Source organism: Acinonyx jubatus, chromosome D3, assembly GCF_027475565.1.
Source record: "Acinonyx jubatus isolate Ajub_Pintada_27869175 chromosome D3, VMU_Ajub_asm_v1.0, whole genome shotgun sequence".
Taxonomy (NCBI): domain Eukaryota; kingdom Metazoa; phylum Chordata; class Mammalia; order Carnivora; family Felidae; genus Acinonyx; species Acinonyx jubatus.
In genome coordinates this window covers 91,679,241-91,697,674 of record NC_069392.1, presented here as the reverse complement: position 1 = coordinate 91,697,674, position 18,434 = coordinate 91,679,241, and the positions used below count along the sequence as shown (strand labels likewise).

Sequence of the window (18,434 nt, the reverse complement as noted above, 5' to 3'; positions counted from 1 at the left end):
TGTCTCAAAAATAAATAAAACGTTAAAAAAAAAAAAAAAAAGAATCTGGTGGAGAGCCAATTCCGTGTCCAGAAACCTGTCGGCGTCTGGCCGCAAACGTGCTGTCTCGATCCCCGCCGTGACGGCAGCACGCGTGAGCCGGCTGCTTACCTCTTCCTCCAGCCAGTCGTTGTACTGCACGATGGAGGACATGGCCACGTCGGCCCCTTTCATGTAGAAGGTGATCTCCGCAGTGGACTCGTCCTGCGCAGGGAGGGAGCACAGGCACGCTAAGGACACACCGCGCCTTGCAGATGGCAGCTGCCTGGCTAGAAACGCGCTGGAAGAAGCGATTGCCCCGAGTGTGTTCCTTGGGCCTGAGCTACTCAAATATCCTCCCGTGCAGGCAGCATCAGCCTCCCCTCCTAGGTGTTGGGGCAAATGAGAACTGAGAACGTAACTGCAGATCTCGACAGGCCGTGCCGAGGCTGCTGAAACGCAACCTGTTGGCAACACGTGCCTCGGACAGCAAGGAGAAGGTGAACCCTCTCAAGTTCTCACCGCCCGATCGAGTACGCTTTCTTTGGTCAGCCAGCTTCCGGGATATGCTTTTGGAATTTGCTGGAAACATCTAACAGGGGTGTAGGTCGGCAGCTTTATCGTCATAACTCATTCTCCAGCAGAGCCCCTTGGCGTGCTACTGCCGTCGGAAACAGAACCCAACAGCTGTAGCGGATTTCGAACGTTACCGGCTAACACCTTTGACTTATTCTGCCCTTTAAATCACTGCCGTTAGAGCCTCGCTAACTTCTCGGTATAAATCCTTAGTCTGGATTTTATTTAAAGAAAGAGAACTGTAGCAAACAGAAGCACTGGCAGAGAACCACCCCGAGTCACCAGCCTGGCGTGCACAGCCCCGAGCGGAGTGGAAGCCTGGGTCACGCGCGGACGCCTACCCGGACGATGACCCCCATGCGCTTGCTCTCCGACGTGAAGGGGAACATCTGCAGAATGCAGTAGGTCTGGATCTGGCCGCTGGGGGTCCTCAGCTGCACGGAGCCCAGGTCTCTGCTGACCAGCGTGAGGCCGACGCTCTCCGTCCACTGCACCAGGGCCACCTGGAGGAGACCAGCGAGACGTGAGGCCGCGCGCTACACGTGAAGGGACGCGACAGGCTGGCGGTCAGGAAGCTCACCGGCAGCGGCAATTCACGACACCTACGCTGTCCGGAACCTTCCTGGGGTTGCGGCCGTGTCAAGTATCGACCCTGGAACAACCACTCTCTGGCTGACGACCTGGCAGTGTGGCCGGGCCCCTGGGTCTCGCTTTCCAGCATGAAATCCATTACCGATCATTCTTTTGTTGCTCGTTGTGTCTTCGGGTGCCCAGAGGTGGGGCTTTAAAACCCACACAGGTGCCGGCCTGGGCGCAGAGCGGGCTGTGAGCGACGGGGCCTCCCGAGAGCTCCCGCCCGCCCGCCCGCCAGCGCCACGTCCCTGATGGGGCCCTGCTCTCCTTCTAAATGAGAGCCAGACGGGTGACCGAGGACAGCTGGTGCGTCTACTGGAGCACCTGAACTGAGCTCAGCTCTGCCAGCAACCCCTGGGTCAGGAGGAAAACAGACTTGCAAACTGTTCTAACGCTGAAATGACCAAAGTCCCCTGGCACACGGTCATTCCTCAAAAACAGAAGTATTCTTGTTGACGGTTCATTATCTAGCATTAAAATGTGAAAATCATAAACAGAAGAGTAATTTTTAAAGCTGATTTATGAACAGTGTTTTTCATGACCGTGTTTTCTGGGGAAAAAAAAAATCAGTTTGTCTTTAAAAGCCACCTGACAACAGTCCTCAGCTAGAACGTGGTCCGCTGGACCCCCCCCCCACCCCCTCCCCCCCTGCTCGGTGAAGGGCCGTCATACGCAAGCTGGGGGGCTCGGGCTCCTCCCGTGCCCCCCCGCCCCTTCCTTCAGGCCTGCGGTTGTACTCACCCACTACAGGCCCAGCATTTACCCCGGGCCGGAGGAGTGCACCCACTCAGTTCTGCCCAGCAAGCAGAGCGTTACCGCTGGGCCTGAGCGTTCCCTGTGAAATCGCAGGGGGACAGGCCGCGATGAGGCCCAGCAGCCCTGGTTCCGAGGCTGGAATGCTCAGGTCGCCCCCACTCCAACTCCTCACCTGGACAACCGTGGCGGCCAGGCCACCGGGCAGGCCGCCGTGCACGCCAAAGCGTATCTGGGGTGTCAGGGTTCCACCGTCACCCTCCCTCACAGAACGGGAATCCCTTTCAAGGTGAGGTTTCCTAGGTGGCCCCCACACTTCTAACTACAGGAAGATTCCAGCACAACCGCCAACTGAGGGTGAGGGGCTGTTTGCTCCAGTGCGTGCTGGGGAGGCCGTGAGTGGCCAGAGACAGGAAGGCAGGAGAACGTGGAAGTGAAGGGTCATCTGGGACGGCACGTGTTTCGGAACACAGTCAAGAGCACGAGTCGCCTGTGCTGTGCTGGCAGGAACTACCGCCGGGCGGCTGGTTCGGGGCACGACGGCCACGCTCCACGGGCTGGTCATAAAGAAATCCCTGACAGACACCAGTCCGTCTCCTTCACGGGGTCGGGGGGTGGGTGGGCTTTATTTCCCCAAATGTTAGGATCTCGTAAAGGAGCCAAACAGACAGGTAGGGGGTAAAATTTCAGGGTAGTAAAGACACACGGTTTAAAATCATTTTTTTTTTTTTAAATAAGTAACATAGGTCAATGCACCAGAATTCACGTGGCAGAAATTTTGCATCTTTTACAAAGTCTTTTACAAAGATTACCTGGTAGAGTCAGCCCACAGTGAACGGAACGGAACAATTTCAGAAAAGCGGGATTGGGAGGGAAACGGTAATAACGACCCCGCGTTACTGGATCACTTCGCAGATAGTAACGCATTCCTAGAAGAAAGGCCGAGGGCTCAGAGCAACTTTCTCACCCGGGCTCGGCGTCTGAATGCCAGACACAGGCAGTGACCGTGGTGCCACCTCCTACTCCCAAGGATGGGACACAGAGGTCTCATTTTTGACCGGACCGAAGGTGGCCCGCCGTGCGCAAGCTGCGCTCCGACGCTGTGGCCCGTCAGCGCCCGGTGCCTGAGGGGAGACTTCCTGCCCCCTTGCCCGGCCCCACTGCCCACGCCTGGTCCCCAACCCCCCGTGGGGCACAGTCTGCTTGCTGAGGCGGGAACGGCTACGTGCGGGGTGCAAAATTCTCCTCCCCGATTTTCCCCTTAAAAACACAAGTTCCGTTTAAATTAGTGAAGTCACAGCATTAGCAACAGTACCATGTTACAGATTAGGTCGCCAGCTAGAGAGTCAACGGTGCAGAACCACCATCTTGTGTGAGCAGCACTGCGCAATCGGCTCTGACGTCCAGAAGGAGAACCCGTCCACGCGCCGGCCGGCCCTGCACACAGGCCGTCTCACGGACGCCCCGGGTCGGGGGGCTGCCCTGTGGCGCAGCGGTCACTGCTGGGAAGCGTCCCGCTGAAGGGGAAATTCTGACCTTGAGCTTTTCCTGCTGTGTGTACCTTGACCTTCTCTGTGCCTGGGTCCTTACACAGGGGAGACCCGCTTGCTCTCCAAAACCTCGGATCGAATTCAACAATGTGCCCAACAGGCTAGAGTACTGAATTTAAACTGGTAAGGCAAAACCTAAACCAAGAATAAGTCAGAAGCCCTCAGTGTGAATTACATTTGGGCTGGTCAGACCACGTCTCAAGTGCTGGACTCACTCCTGCTGCCTTTTGGGAGCACGCTGTTCGTGGGATCACCTAGCGTTTTACCTGCTGTGCGCCTGAAGCCCCCACTGCCCACGTGCAACTGATGCTTCTCCCCCTTTTGGGGGAAATAAAGCAAATGAGCAGATGTTTACTTTTGTCTACTTGATGAACTATTTCAGTAAGATCACTGGTCTTCCTTTCCAGAAGGTAAATTATACGAACAGTCACAAAGCGAATGCTTAATGTCTGTCCAATACTGTGAGAGACCGTTGTGTCGACAGGACTTGTTCATGATTTTCACGTTTTGTTAGTGGAACCTGCCCACCAAAGCCACCGCCAACGGGGTCAGAGGCAGGACAGTATGCTGTGACCCCTCACCTCTGCCGGGGAGTCAATGGAAGGCCAGAACACTGCCCTGCTTAGGGGCAACTGCCTCATCGTGCAGGGAGGACTGTGGGCTCTGTTCCTGGGGGCGGGTGTCCCCACCACGGTAACGGGCCCTGGAGTGGGCTGCACACGGTCTGCACCATCAGTGTGCCTTATGGAGGGGTGCTGGGCTTATGGTCACCCCGACCTCTGCAGGGGCAGGAAACAGGTCAGCCATGTGGGGTCAACCATGTCTGCGTGAAAGAGCCCAGTAAAAACCCTGATGCCGAGGCTCAGTGGCCTTCCGGCCCTGGTGGTGCCGTGCACACGTCACACGACACGCTGGAGAAGTAAGCACGGTGCACACAACCCTCGGGGCGGGGGCGAGCGGGAGCGCACGGCAGGTCTCTGGGGGACCCCGGCCTGTGCAGCTGTGCCATGGGTTCCCTGGTAGATCTTAATCTTTGTCCCTCCGTGGTCACAGCTGGGGCCGGTCTGATAGCTGAGCACAGGCCTCCTGCCAGTGACCACCAAACCGAGGGAGGTTTTGCAGACCCTGCCTGGCAGGAGCCCTGTGCGGACCGCGTGTGGAGCAGGGGTCCAGCAAACGCCAGCACACCCCTCCAGGTGAGTCTCCCCGAGCCCAGCGAGCCCAGCCAGGGCGGGAGCAGGGGCCCCGGGCCCCAGAGAACGGAAAAGCCGAGTAGTGAGGCCCGGACGTTACGTGGCACTGCCCTGGGTGGAGAATAAAAAGAGGAAAAATAACCTTTGAACTGGATTTGGGATTTCTCGCTGCCTTTTAAAAATAAGTAGAAGCCATCTGGGAAGGGCACACCTCTGATCCTGGGAAGGACCCACGTGTCTGAACCCGGGTGACCAGGGGGAAAGGCCGAGGCGGCACAGCCCCACGCCGCAGACCTGAAGGCGGGCGGGCGGGCGGGTCTTCCCGCGGCAGGAAGCGCTCACACGCTCTCGGCTCCTGCCCACGGCAGGGGTGGACCGACTTGGCCCCCCACGCAGTCCAGGCACACAGGCTGCAGAGCAAAGGCTTGGTGGTCTCGCCGGCCATACTGGCTGGGGCGGGGCAGCCACGGTGGCCTCCCCGCCACGCTTTTCCACCCCGTGGCCACTCTCCGCTGCAGAGGATGGCAGGGCAGACCCTCCGAGGGCAGGGCGAGCCCCCAGACTCCCGACCCACACCCCAGGAGCAGTCTGCGTTTTTTCTACCTCCCGCACCCCGGCCCTGCTCTGGGCGTGTGTGCAGGCACAGGGACGTGTGTGGGCCTTCCTGCTCCTGAGCTGCGCGGCCGGGCTGGAGGGCAGTCCGGCATCCTGTAGGCGTGTTGAGCGTTAACCAGAGTCACTGTGCAGCTCACATGAGAACTCACATCGTCTGGTTTTCAAGTGTGTTACTGGGCTCCTCGAGTTTGCCAAGATCCTAAAACCACACCACGGATAACACGGCACTGATTCAGAGCACCCCAGAGACACGTGGCCGTCACAGGAGGAGCAGGGGGGAGCGTGGGTTCTGCAGCCCACCTCGGGTGGGAAAGGAAGCGCCCACTGGACACGCTTTTCCTATAAAACTTCGATATGAACCGCAAATGGCCCCACACTCCCCAGGCGAAGGGCAACTGTGACGTTCTGACCCGTCAAGGGTCTCTTCCTGCCGACGCCCCGTCACCTCCTCGGGGCCCCCCCAGCCAGGACTTCAGGCCCTACCGGGGGACTCGCACCCGTGTGCCATTTACTGTACGCGTGCCCGCACAACCCGCCTCAGGGAGCGGCTTGTAACCGCGTCACGTCAGTGCAGGTGCCCGTACAACTGTTTTTAATCATCATCGTTTCGAGGACTAAGTCTCCACGTGACGCCAACCAGGAGTGTGACCCCTTTCACCGCCCTGATGCGAGTTGCTCAGTGAAGGGTGAACAGAGGGTCTCACTCCGGCCTTGAGCTTTCCCACCTCGTCTCAGAGCACACTGGGAGTGCAGGGGACCTGGTCGGATTCATAGCAACTCTCTCATTTCTGCAAGAGAGCAGTAGTGTTTATCCAGAAGGCCTCCTAGAAACAGCTTAAATCCAGCAATAGTAAATGTAGAAATTAACTAAAATTTCAGAGGTGTTGGCGTTTGGCTGTTTTCTTCCTAAAGACACGTAAGCGGTTAAAACGCACGTCCTCTTTGAAAGCCTGCAAGCCTCGCCTGCTGTATGAGGGACGGGAGGGGGAGCTACAAGCGTGAGGGCTGGAGACCATAGCCGCACACATGCACACGCACGCACGCACACGTACACACACGCGCACACACACGGTGAGAGTGCTGCATCCACAGCCCTGCTGTGCGGGAATGGCCACCTGGCTTCTGCCCAGGGAGGTGTGGCGACGGACGCGGACACTCCACTTGGAACCAACCCATGGACCCCCAGCCTCTGCCCGTCCCAGGTCTGTGCTCAGGGCTGGCGTGGCGAGCCGGCCCGACGCCCCCTCTCCACCATGCCACAGCAGGCCTTCTCTCCCGCCTCCACTGCTCCGGAAGGTTCCATGGGCTGCCTAAGGTGCTGCGTCCTGGCTCCCTCCCCTGTGCTCCTCTGGGTGTACCCACTCTTCTCTGAGTGGCCATCGTGACGACCTACACTTACACGTGCGGGGGTCTGCTTGTTGGTCACGTCCCGCGCCCCAACCCGCAGCACATCTGGGACTTCCACGCCGGAGGCGCTCGTGTGGCCAGCACGGGACAGTCCTCCAGCCACAGAGAGCGGATGGTCTCTTACCCGGAGCGACTTAGGAGTGGAAAGCTGCTGGGGCACCTGACACAGGTGCCAGTGCATAAATGGGGCTCTTCTGAGCACCTGCTTGTGTGAGGCACTCTCCCCAGTTCTGGGAGGAGACTGGTGAGCAACCCCCCTCCCCCCCCAGCATCACCGGGGCTGGGAGCTAAGAAACGACGGTCTCCCTGAAGTTACCAGTCTGCCTTTAGACCATTTCTTCACACACAAGACGCCAGTCATCTGAAGGAAGCACCGAGCCTTATTCTTAAGGTCTTATTATTACTGTAAAATGTTTCTTTATTTGGGGGGGTGGGGTGGGGCAGCGAAAGGCAGAGAAAATCCCAAGCAGACTCTGTGCACTCAGTGCAGAGCCCCACGCGGGGCTTGAACCCGTGAACTGTGAGGTCATGACCTGAGCTGAAACCAAGAGGTGCTCGCTTAACCGACCGAGCCACCCAGGCACCCCACCTTTACTTTTTGTTGTTAAGTATTGAGTATCATGCTAACGACAGGATTCTTCACACATGCCCCTTACTAGGTTGAACAAATTCTTTTATTTCTAGTTTACTGAGAGATTTTATTAGGAATGGATGTTTGATTTCAGTCAAGAGTGTTTTTCCCCCTGAAACTACTGAAATGATCATATGGATTTTCCCCTTTGTCCTGTAGACAAATTATACTGATTGATTCATCACAGTTGAACCAACCTTGCATTCCTGGAATAAGCCCCACTTGATCATAATGTATTACCTTTTTTATTTGTTGCCAGGCTTTATCCACTCCTACTTTGTAACAGAGTTTTGCGTCTACGTTCGTAAGTGATTACGTTTCCAGTTTCTCATAATGCCTTTGTCTGGTATCAGTATCACTTTACCACCAGGGAAGCGTTTCTTCCCCTGTTGTATTCCAGAAGAGTTTGTACAGAATTGGTATTGTTTCCTCTTAAACATTTGGTAGAATTCACCTGAAGCCACCTAGCCCTGGACGTGGAAAGGTGTGTAATTGCAAATGAAATTTCTTGACTAGATACAAGAGCTGTGATGGCTCTGGGTGTTTTCAGTAACTGTGAGAGAGCTGGGGGAGAGGAGGAGAAATTACTGATATGCGCATGAGCATACGCCCTGTTCTTTTGCTGGGCAACTGAGGCCAACACGGGTACGTGGTTTCTGGGCCCCTGCAGCAGTGCGCTTCACGGGAGGCTCTTCTGCACTGGCAAAAGGCAGATGCATAGAACAGTCTAACGGGATGATGTGCATCTACTTAATTTATTAAGCAACGTATATTGCAACCTTAACAGTGAAATAAACTGTTTAAAAAAATTTTTTTAATGTTTATTTATTTCTGAGAGAGGGAGAGACAGAGCATGAGCATGGGAGGGGCAGAGAGAGAGGGAAACACAGAATCCAAAGCAGGCTCCAGGCTCCAAGCTGTCAGCACAGAGCCCGACGCGGGGCTCGAACTCACGAGCTGTGAGATCATGACCTGAGCTGAAGTCGGACACCTAACTGACTGAGCCACCCAGGTGCCCTGAAATAAACTGTTTTTAAAACAGACAAATTAGAAACAATATAAGGAACAACAGAAGGATTTTTGATTCTGCAGATTTAGTTTCAGTAGGTTGGGGAGAAATCTAGACATCGGGGAGGTCTAGAACTCCTCAAATGTGTCCAAAGGCGGTCCAGGGCTGATAATGACCAGAAAGAACCATGATTCTGGCATTAAAAACAAAACTTCCCTTGGCCTTGGATGAGATGCCAGCATTTTCTGCGCTTACTTCTGTTCATAAACGAGGACACCTTTTTCAGAGAAGATGAAGAGTGTAGGTATAGCATTAATAAGTGTGCTTTAAAGTCTAGCTTTAAAATTAGTTGTTTCCATCCGCACGACATGTTCCTACTTAGGTTCATGATTAAATATTTTTATTGTTGTGGTTTCGTGAACGGGACACTGTCTTCAACGTAACAGGCTGTGGTCGCTACAGAAGAGTGTATGGGTTTGTGCATTTTTATTGGGGTCTCCTGAATCCTTGCCTAGATATACAGTCACACCATGTCTAAGGGGTAATTTTATTTTCTTGTAATAACTGTGATGATTTTTCCCTGCCATGGCTGTCTGGATAGAGCATCCGGGACAGACAGTATGAAATGGCATTGATGTTAGCAAACATCTTTGTTTTATCCTTCGCTTGGGAAGGACTGCACAGTCTATCCGGTGTGACGGTGAGTATTGGTTTAAGACAGGTAGCACAGATCACGTTAAGAAAGATCTGTCTGTTTTCAATGGACTATTGCTGGATTTGGAGAGGAAGCTAGTGTGTCTGTTTTGATCTGGAATGGGTACTGGGTTTTAACTTAAATGCCTTTTTAAAAGTCTCTAATGGAAGTGAGATTATCAAGTGGCTTTCAACTTCTACAGAGCCGTACGGACACATCTCCTAGTCAGTCGTTCTTGTATCCCTGGGGAAGAGGTCACCTGGTCACAGTCATTGAGTAGTACTGTAGCTTTGTTGGCCTTACAGGATTTCTGGATCTTTGTTTATAAGATTTATCTCTGAGTTCCTTTTTTTACTGTGTGTATATTTATACTGTGTGTCTTGATCAGATTTTAGAACTTAGGAGTAAGTTGCCCTTATGAAATGACTTAGAAGGCTTTGTACTATTTTCCTTGTTCCAGAAAAGTTTTGGGTGGGATTTATTTTTGGCTTAAAAGAACTGGCCTATAAAACTGTCTGGTCCAAAGTGGTTTTGGCAACTTTTTGAATTTTGTTTCTGGTCTACTCAGGTTTTAGGTGTTTTAGACTCCACTTGGCTAATTTATATTTTTCCCGAACATGGTTACTTAGTGAGCTTTGCAAAAATATTAGCATTGGGGCTGTTCAATACACTCACAAAAATTCAAGCCTGTTTGTCTGGTATACACTCCTCACGTGCAAATTTTGTGTGTATGCTTAGTCTGCATTCACTGGTATTATTTACGAATTTTGCCAGTCATTTTTCCATTTTACGTAGCTTTTGAACTTATTGCCTTCTCAGCCATTCCTTTTTGTTTTCCTTTCCTTTCATTTCCTTCGGTTTTGTTTTGTCTTCTGAATTGTTTACGTGGATGCAAGCTCACTTACTTCTCCTTACGGGTGAGCACAGCCTCCGGCTTGGCTTGCAGGGTGCTCGGCAGGATGCCCTCTGGCAGAAGCGGACTTTCATCTGCTGACTGCACCTGCTACGGCGCGAGCAGGAGCTGTTCGGTGTCCCCACGGAGGTCACGCCGTGTCCCTGGCCTCTCCTGACCATGGCTTCTCTCGGGTCCTATTCCCTACACTAACAGGACGTACACACAAAGCTGCTGAGGGTGGATAGAAATTGTCAGGTCTCCGGCTCAGAATCTCTCTCAGGAGCAGGTCACGCGCTGCTGCCCGCTCTCCCGGTGAGGCCCTCTCCGTGGGCAGAAGCAGGGCACGCGGCTTTCCCCGTTCCCTGGGGGGTGCTCTCAGTGATGGTGTGGGCCACCTAGCACCCCGGCTCCCATATCCGTGGCCCACAGAACACGAAACCTTCCTGGCACTCAGGTGTGGGCTCCTTAGTAAGAAAGTTTCGGTCTCCACGTGATCTCATCTGGTCGGGCAGCCTTGTCACTACATGAATAAAACGTGGGGGGTTAGTTTGTCACATCTTCCTCGGGTGCTGCCATGTTCCTACGGAAGCGGCTGCTGACGTACTAGGATGTGATCCTCAGAGGTATTCCTCTGATATGTGAAGAGAGCTCAGAGCTTAGAGGCTCACGTTTCAAATGACTATTTCTAGGATTACCGAGCTTATAGAAATTTCTAATAATGTGACTACTGACAATAATACAAAGGTAAAGAGATTTGAAACGTGAATATAAAAACTACATTTGGAGGAAGCCTGGGCTAAATGTCAGCCACAGGCCGCTTAGTGACATCCAACCCTTGTCACGGGCAACTTATGAACACATTGTCACCTCTCCAGGCTCAAGGAGCCAGTACAGGAAAGTATTCCCAGGGTGCTACCGCATGAGAGAAAACAGAAAATGAGGCAAGGTCTGATCACGAATTTTTCCCTACGATTCCATTATCCAGAAACTTCCGTGCTATTACTAACGAAAAGCTTGGGGGACGTTACTTTTCTCCTCTTGGCAGTTACACACACACCTGGCAGTTCTGCTCAGGGATGCATTTCTTACCAGGCACCTTTGAAATCGTAACCCGGTCACTGACCCACACATCTTCCACTGAGGTCCCACCAGCACGCTCATACCGAATGGAGTCACAAACACGAGAGGCAAGCTGGTCACCTGGAAACACTGCCCCCAACAGCCACGGCGGGCCGTGCGTGCGCCTTCTCTGCGGCTCCTGAGAGCAGGGCTTCCGACGCTGACAGGGACCTGAGCCCACACGTGCTGACAAGCGCCACGGTCCGTCCCACTGCGAGGAGCACCCGCGACACAGTGAGTGTAAAACGAGAGCACACCATGCGCGGGACGGCTCGCTCTGGTAAGTCCAAAAGCAGTGCCAGTAAGGAGGCGATATTCTTCTATATTTAAATAATCCACTTGTAGTCTGGCATAAATTTTAGCCGATTCTTACCAAGAAAGGTCCAAGTGAGGAGCTAACATCTACACCTGAAAATAATATGCAAACGCAGACCTCACCTACGTGCAGGATGAGGCCACGGTGCGGACAAGAACATTGCTAGCGAGTAGCTAGTGTTCAGAAGTCAGCTGTCCTTAAAGTCACAGCCGACTGATCTTTTTGGACCAAAAGACACCAGAGCCCTTCAAGGTTTGTGTCACCATATGCCCTGATTGCTTGAGTTGACAACCTTCCAACGCCAAGGCTCTGCCCACTGAGCTCGTACCCGCCAGGACTGCTCGTGACATTCAGGGTCCTGGCTTCCTCTACCTGCGCTGGACATAGGACAGCTGGAGGGGGCTGGGTTGCAACTCTGTCCAGGGATTTCCAGGCAACGCCCACCGTTCACTAAGCTGCAATTTGCTCTGCTGACGCTGTAGAGACAAAGCGATGGGCAAGTGAAACTTTCTACTCTCATAGAGAAAATGAACCATTGATCACTTATCATGAGGAACAGGACAGGGCATCGGGGCTCCACGGGATGAATACAAGACGAGCTGCTGACACTCCAGCACTGCCACCTGCCGCACCTTAAAGTATCACCCACGTTCCACGACCACACGTCGCCACAAGTATTCAGTGACCGCACCTCAGTTTAACATGAGCTGCCCCAGAATGCAATTATTTGTATGAAACATTCACTTGTGCACACCTGCAGGGAGGGAAAAGACCCTCTGTTTGCAGGAAAATGGAAAGGAAGGCCGCTTCTGTTGTGAGGAAATGCAACTGTGACGTCAGACTCGGACACAGGAACGTTCGACTTCAGCGCGTCCTTTCGAAAGACAAAGAGGACGCGAGAGCCGTGAGTACGCAGGGACCGTGAGGGCGGAGCGCTGACGCAGAATCTGCTACAAAGCTCCCAAGCGATAGCATTGCTTATTAACCACACATGTTGTGATAGGTCAACGCTGAGGTCAGACAGAAACCATCAATTGAGCCATTTCCCTGAACAAAGCTCCAGGGTGCAATATTCTAAGCACTTTATTCAATAAAAAATGCTTTTAAAACGGTGCTTTGGTGATTGGGAACACTGCCATCATCCGTCAACCTAACTGCAGCAAAGTTCAATAAGCTAAATAATGAACCATTTAGATGATTTTCCTTGGGCCTCAGGGATTTGCAGACACTGCATCAATAAAGCTCTTTAAAAATTATGACAAAGTCTATTTTTTCATTTTCAGATTTAAAATCTGTTAGGGATTTTTTTAAGTTATTTAACATGCTGCTACTTCTAATCATTGCCCTATCTCCAAAGTAGAAGGAAAATTGTAAACAAGTAAAAAATTTAATTATAAGATTAGCAGTTCTATTTAGTTCTCGTAATCTTGGAATCAACGAAATCCCTCTCTACTGTGAATTCCTAATTTAAGATTTAAAAAGTGTTAGGACTTATATAAAAAACCAAAGATAAAACACCCTATGTATTTTTTCTTCCTTCCTTCTTTTCCTCCTTTCTTCCTTTTTAGAGACAGCGAGGAGGGGAGAGAGGTAGCGGTGAGGGAGTGCGGGGGAGGGAGGGAGAGAGAGAATCCCAAGCAGGCTCTACGCTCAGCACGGAGCCTGACGTGGGGCTTGATCCCACAATGCTGGGATCATGACCTGAGATGAAATCAAGATTCAGATGCTCGACCAACTAAGCCACCCAGGCACCCCAAAAATCCCATGTAGTTTCAGGAAATTCGTATTTCTTTTTGGCAGGTATTAAGGTGAAATATGTAATATAATATTTTTAAAACAAATACAATTTTTCTTGAGAAACATCTGTGGTCTCAGCTTCCTGTGCTTAAGACTGAGAAATAATTCTTAATCCATAATCAAACGGGATTCTTGACAATTTCTAGCATGTTATAATACAGAACACGATGTATTCAACCCTTTCCTTACATGAAAAGGAATGTGGTCCATTTCCTTTACAGAGCAGTCACCAGTGGCCTACACTTGTCTCCAAGTGTCCACCGGAACGCTGAGACGGCAACTTCTAGATCTTATAAATCTTAGCTATTCATCTTATAGTTTCTCCTACGTTTCCTGTTACCAAATACACATATGCGCGCGCACACACACACACACACGCACACACGCACCAGATTCTTACGTCTATGTACAGAATGTAACACTCCCGGTGTTACAGGACGCTGACACCCGGAGGCGGCTGTGCCTGAGGGAGTGGGGGGCCTGGTCCTGTACACACCCAGTCTCCTCCGTACACAACAAGCTACACTCTCGAGCTTCTCGACAACCCACAGCACCGCCGCTAATCCAACGTTCACAGCCTGAGCCAATACCCCCCAAATGAGAGGGCGGGGTGACACTGTGACTCACAAAAAGATGCAGTCAGTCATCACAGTTCATTAGGTATCGAAAAGGGAAAGGCTACAAACCCCAGGGCTCTGGTTCCCACTTGATGTCATGGCCTGATATTGCCAGGAGACTGGTTTCTGGATAATTACCAAGGTCTGCTCCCCACACCTCCCTGCACGGCCTGGGCCTCGGGGCCCGGCCGAGATCTGTGCACCCCACATCCGCAGGGGGAGGGGGGGGGCCCAGCTGAGACTTGTGCACTCCATACCCACGGAAGAGGGGGGGGCTCGGCTGAGACCTGTACACCCCATATTTGCAAGTGGAGGGGTCCCGGCCGAGATCTGTGCACCCCACATCCGCAGGGGGAGGGGGGCCCAGCTGAGACTTGTGCACTTCACACCCACGGAAGAGGGAGGGCCCGGCAGAGACCCGTGCACCCCACATCCGCAGGGGGGAGGGGGGCCTGGCTGAGACCCACACACCCGAGAAGGAAGACGAGGGTCCCAGGAGGCACAGTAAGAGCATAGTCTGCCCCCCACACCCCTGCAGCACCACGTACCCTGTGCCCAGGATGTGCCAGAGGGTGACCCAGACAGGACACCGTGGAGGTAATGGTTCAGGATCAAGCGGATTTGAGACCCTGCTTTGTCTTCAGCCTTTTTCATTCTTTTCAGTGTAAGAAAACCGAGTAATTCCAAGAGCAACAGAGTTACTGTAAAGCCGTCCAACAGTAACGGTGCTTATGAAACAGTAAGGGCTCCCTTTATCTCGTCCTCATCAACGAGAACCAAGGACGGGGTGCCTGGTGGGCGCAGGCGAAGACGCCCGGGCAGAAGTCGGGGTGCGACACTCGGGGCGCCCGTGGGAGGACCCTGCAGGGAAGGGGTGCGAGGGACGCGACAGCGGCCACAGGAGGGAGGACGTGTGGGTGTGGGCACAGACACCAGGAGGGGGCTCCAGGCGTTGAGTTTGAGGGGGGAAGAGGAGCAGCGGCCCTGGTCTGGGCTTTCCGCGGCAAAAGGAAAACAACCCAACTTCTACCTTTTTGGCTGGTTTCTCACCGCCTTTAAGCTCTTACACGAGAAATGACGTGTTGCCCTAATTTCTAACTTAGTTTGCTCTGGTTACTATCAGATAATTTCTTGACTAAATAATCAAAGAAATGCCAATGTAACCAAATCCGCAAAAATGAATTTGGTTTCCGGAAAATACAGCAGTGCATAAAGCTTTGTAAAACACCACAAATCTGTAGGTGCTGTTTTCATCATTATGAAGTCACGTCTTTGTTTCCACTGGGGGACCCTCGGGGGGCGCTGCCCAGGAGCCGCTCAGACCACTGGCCCACCTGGCTCCTGGCTCGGGCGCTGGCAGCACGCCCTGGGAGGGGCCACGGGAAGACGGCCAGGACCCGGGGGCTCTCAGCCGTGGGTGCACCTTAGCGCGTCCCCAGAATGGAGCAGCGTCCAGCCCCACGAGACCCACCCAACAATCACCGGTGGAACTGAGCCCTGTGCGCAGAAAAAGGCAGATAAACAAAACAGAAAAAAGACAATCGAGGTGTGAGCGCACCTGATGTGCAGACAGGATCGAGGGTGCCGATGTGTCCACCCGTGGCGCCCCAGGAGGCCACAGACAAGGGCTGAGGGCACCTCTGGGAACGAGACACATCAGGACGGTCACAACCCGCCTTCTCTCGCTGCAGGGAGAGGACACAAGCCCCTTCCAGACGTGCCAGCCTGGCCAGGGCTCCTCCGTTCGGCCCCGCAACACAGGCTGCACGGTCCTCTCTGCCCACGGCCACAAGCTGGCTCGGCCGTTACTCCTGGGACGCCTTTCCTAACACTTTAAACTCACCGCTTACCTTGTGACTTCCTGACTGATTTTAATCACTGAAACAGGGTGCAATGGTTCCAGGCTCTGCGGGGTACGTGTGGGAGCACCCGCCACTTCCCGTTCCCGGCTGCACAATGTGGCCCTGAGCGTCCGCGGCCTCACCAGCTCCCCGATGCTGACACCCTGGCAGTAAAGCGACACCCAGTTTCCCTGCAGTGATGTCATTACAGTGGAAGGACCCTGTTCTTCTGAAATAACCTTGATAACGAGAATCACCAGGCTCCTCTCTTTAAAACATCAGACTTTTTAAAAAAAACTGTGATTTTGGGGTGCCTGGGTGGCTCAGTCAGTTGAGCCCCTGACTTCGGCTCAGGTCATGCATGATCTCATGCTCTCAGGTCTGTGAGTTTGGGCCCCAACAGCTCAGAGCCTGGAGCCTGCTTCGGATTCTGTGTCTCCCTCTCTCTCTGCCCCTCCCCCACTCATGCTCTGTCTGTCTGTCTCTCTCTCTCTCTCTCTCTCTCTCTCTCAAAAATAAATAAAGGTTAAAACACCCTGTGATTGGAGGTTATTGTATTATCCAGTTTTAGCAGGTAAAGAAACTTGTTTGCTTCCACGGTTTGATGACAGAATCATCTCTGAAGAACCCGGAGTAGAAAACAATACATAAGAGAACTGTGTTTAAAATATACTGGCTGTACAGTAATTGGACAAATTGATTTAACAATCTAAAAATCAAAAAATGATGCAAAGTTAGAAATGACTAATTTACTGCATTTAGGATTTTACTGTTTCGTTTGTCTTCTGCAGAGTTTTGAGACGATTTGCATCCCAATTCTCTTTTGAAATAGATACACTATATCTCAATTCTGCCGCAAAAGAACAAAAACAAAAAACCCAAAAAGCCCTGGAAATTTACTTGGAGGAGAGAGAGGACGATGAGGCAGGAACAGCCCAAGTCTCAGCAGCTTCAGGAAGATGGGACTTGGTCACAAAAGTTCTGGATTCTCTCATGTGCTTTCCGGTAACGGACTTAGACTTTCTGGGAGATGTGGACACACTGAGACCAAGGGCCCGTCTTGGAAAGGACCCAGACGCCAGGGGCTGCCAGCCGTGAAGAGCCGTGTGGCCCCTGGCCCGTAGCTAAGGCCTGCTAGAACTATGGTAAAGCTCGCCTCTCACCCCGTGAGAGAACTCATTCTCGCGCCTTCTGCGCCCGACTGAAACCCAAGGTGATGAGTTCTGTACTCTGATTCTCCAAGAGGCCCCGACTGACCTCGTCCGGGCTGGCGGCCTGGTAGGTCCGGTTCCCGTCGCTGAAGTCCTGATCTGCCTCGGCGTACTCGGCCTCCCCGCCCACACCGGCTCGGGACTCGTACACGGGGCTCACGTTGTGGCACAGCGCGATGGCCTTCACCGCTTCGTGCACTCGGCTGCTGACACTTTTTCTGACTTTGGGAGCTGAAGACTGGGCTTTTCTCGGGGGCGTTGAACTGGCATTGTTTCCGCCAGCCTGGGACTGCATCTGGTAAAATACAGAATGTCATAAAGTTGAAAATACAATATAGTTGATGCTGGAGTTATTAGCATATGCTATTTTTATAAGCTAGTTAGCTAGGGATAGGAAAAGCAGCTTGGGGCGCCTGGGTGGCTCGGTCGAGTGTCCAACTCTTGATTTTGGCTCAGGTCATGGGATCGAGCCCCACGCTGGGCTCTGTGCTGGGCCTGGAGCCTGCTTGAGATTCTCTCTCTCTCTCTCTCTCTCTCTCTCTCTACTCCTCTCCCCTGCTCATGTATATGTTCTCAATCTCTCTAAAATAAAATACCAAAAAGAAAAAGAAAGAAAGAAAGAAAGAAAGAAAGAAAGAAAGAAAGAAAGAAGAAACAAAGAAAGAAGAAAGGAAGAAAGGAAGGAAGAAACAAAGAAGAAACAAAGAAAGAAGAAAGGAAGAAAGGAAGGAAGAAACAAAGAAAGAGGAAAGAAAGAAAGAAAGAAAGAAAAAGAAAGAGGAAATAAAGAAGAAAGAAAGAAAGAAAGAAAGAAAGAAAGAAAGAAAGAACAAAGAAAGAAGAAGGAAGGAAGGAAGAAGAAACAAAGAAAGAAAGAAAGAAGGAAGGAAGGAAGGAAGGAAGGAAGGAAGGAAGGAAGGAAGGAAGGAAGGAAAGTAGCTCGATTTGATTATGTGGTTTGATTCGGATTCCCTTCTACAGAACAGCTATTACTACAGTTGTCATACATACCAAAATATTTGTTTCAATACTTAAAATCTGGGTGTTTCCTTTGACTAGATTCACTTGAGCCACGGCATTAACTTGCTAAGTCCTTAATAACTCATGCTGATCCTCCCTCTAACGATGGGGTTCGCTGAAGAACAAACAGTAGACTTGTAAGTGCTCTCACTTTTCTTTAAAAGTGCCGTATCTCAAGGGGTATAAAGCTAAAAGCAGGAGGAAAATGCTTATGAATCTTCCTTTAGTACGATAAATTAATCCATCTCGTGACAGCCTCTGAAGTTAGGGTCTGATTTTGTGCTTAACAATCATTACACACAATAAACACTGCGTTCTGAGGAAGAATGATCCCCGTGTCAGATTTCAAAATCGTGCCCTCTCGAGGTGACTCCCCATTTACACCGTGTTTGGCTCTTGTCGCACTGAGCCGTGTCCGGGGAAGCTCACCTTCGCCAGCGAGGCAGGCGGCTGCTCACTGTCCCCCATCCTGGAGGAGGAGTTGGAGGAGGAGGAGGATGCCCCCCCCCCCCCCCCGCCACCAATAGGACCTCAGACAT

At 52.2% G+C, this 18,434-nt stretch overlaps 1 protein-coding gene across 13 annotated transcripts in view; it reads right to left on the bottom strand.

Annotated features, from left to right (window-relative positions):
• The window catches only part of ATP9B (ATPase phospholipid transporting 9B (putative)), a 249,096-nt gene that overhangs the window by 29,744 nt on the left and 200,918 nt on the right, over positions 1-18,434 (bottom strand). For 12 of the 13 annotated variants that reach the window (XM_053206081.1, XM_053206079.1, XM_053206080.1 and 9 more), the window contains 3 exons: positions 16,922-17,170; positions 936-1,097; positions 151-243 (listed from right to left, as the gene is read on the bottom strand). In XM_053206081.1, coding sequence (XP_053062056.1) covers positions 151-243; positions 936-1,097; positions 16,922-17,170 — 504 coding nt within the window. The remainder of the gene's footprint in view (positions 1-150; positions 244-935; positions 1,098-16,921; positions 17,171-18,434) is intronic. The other variant, XM_053206082.1, reaches the window with a different exon arrangement.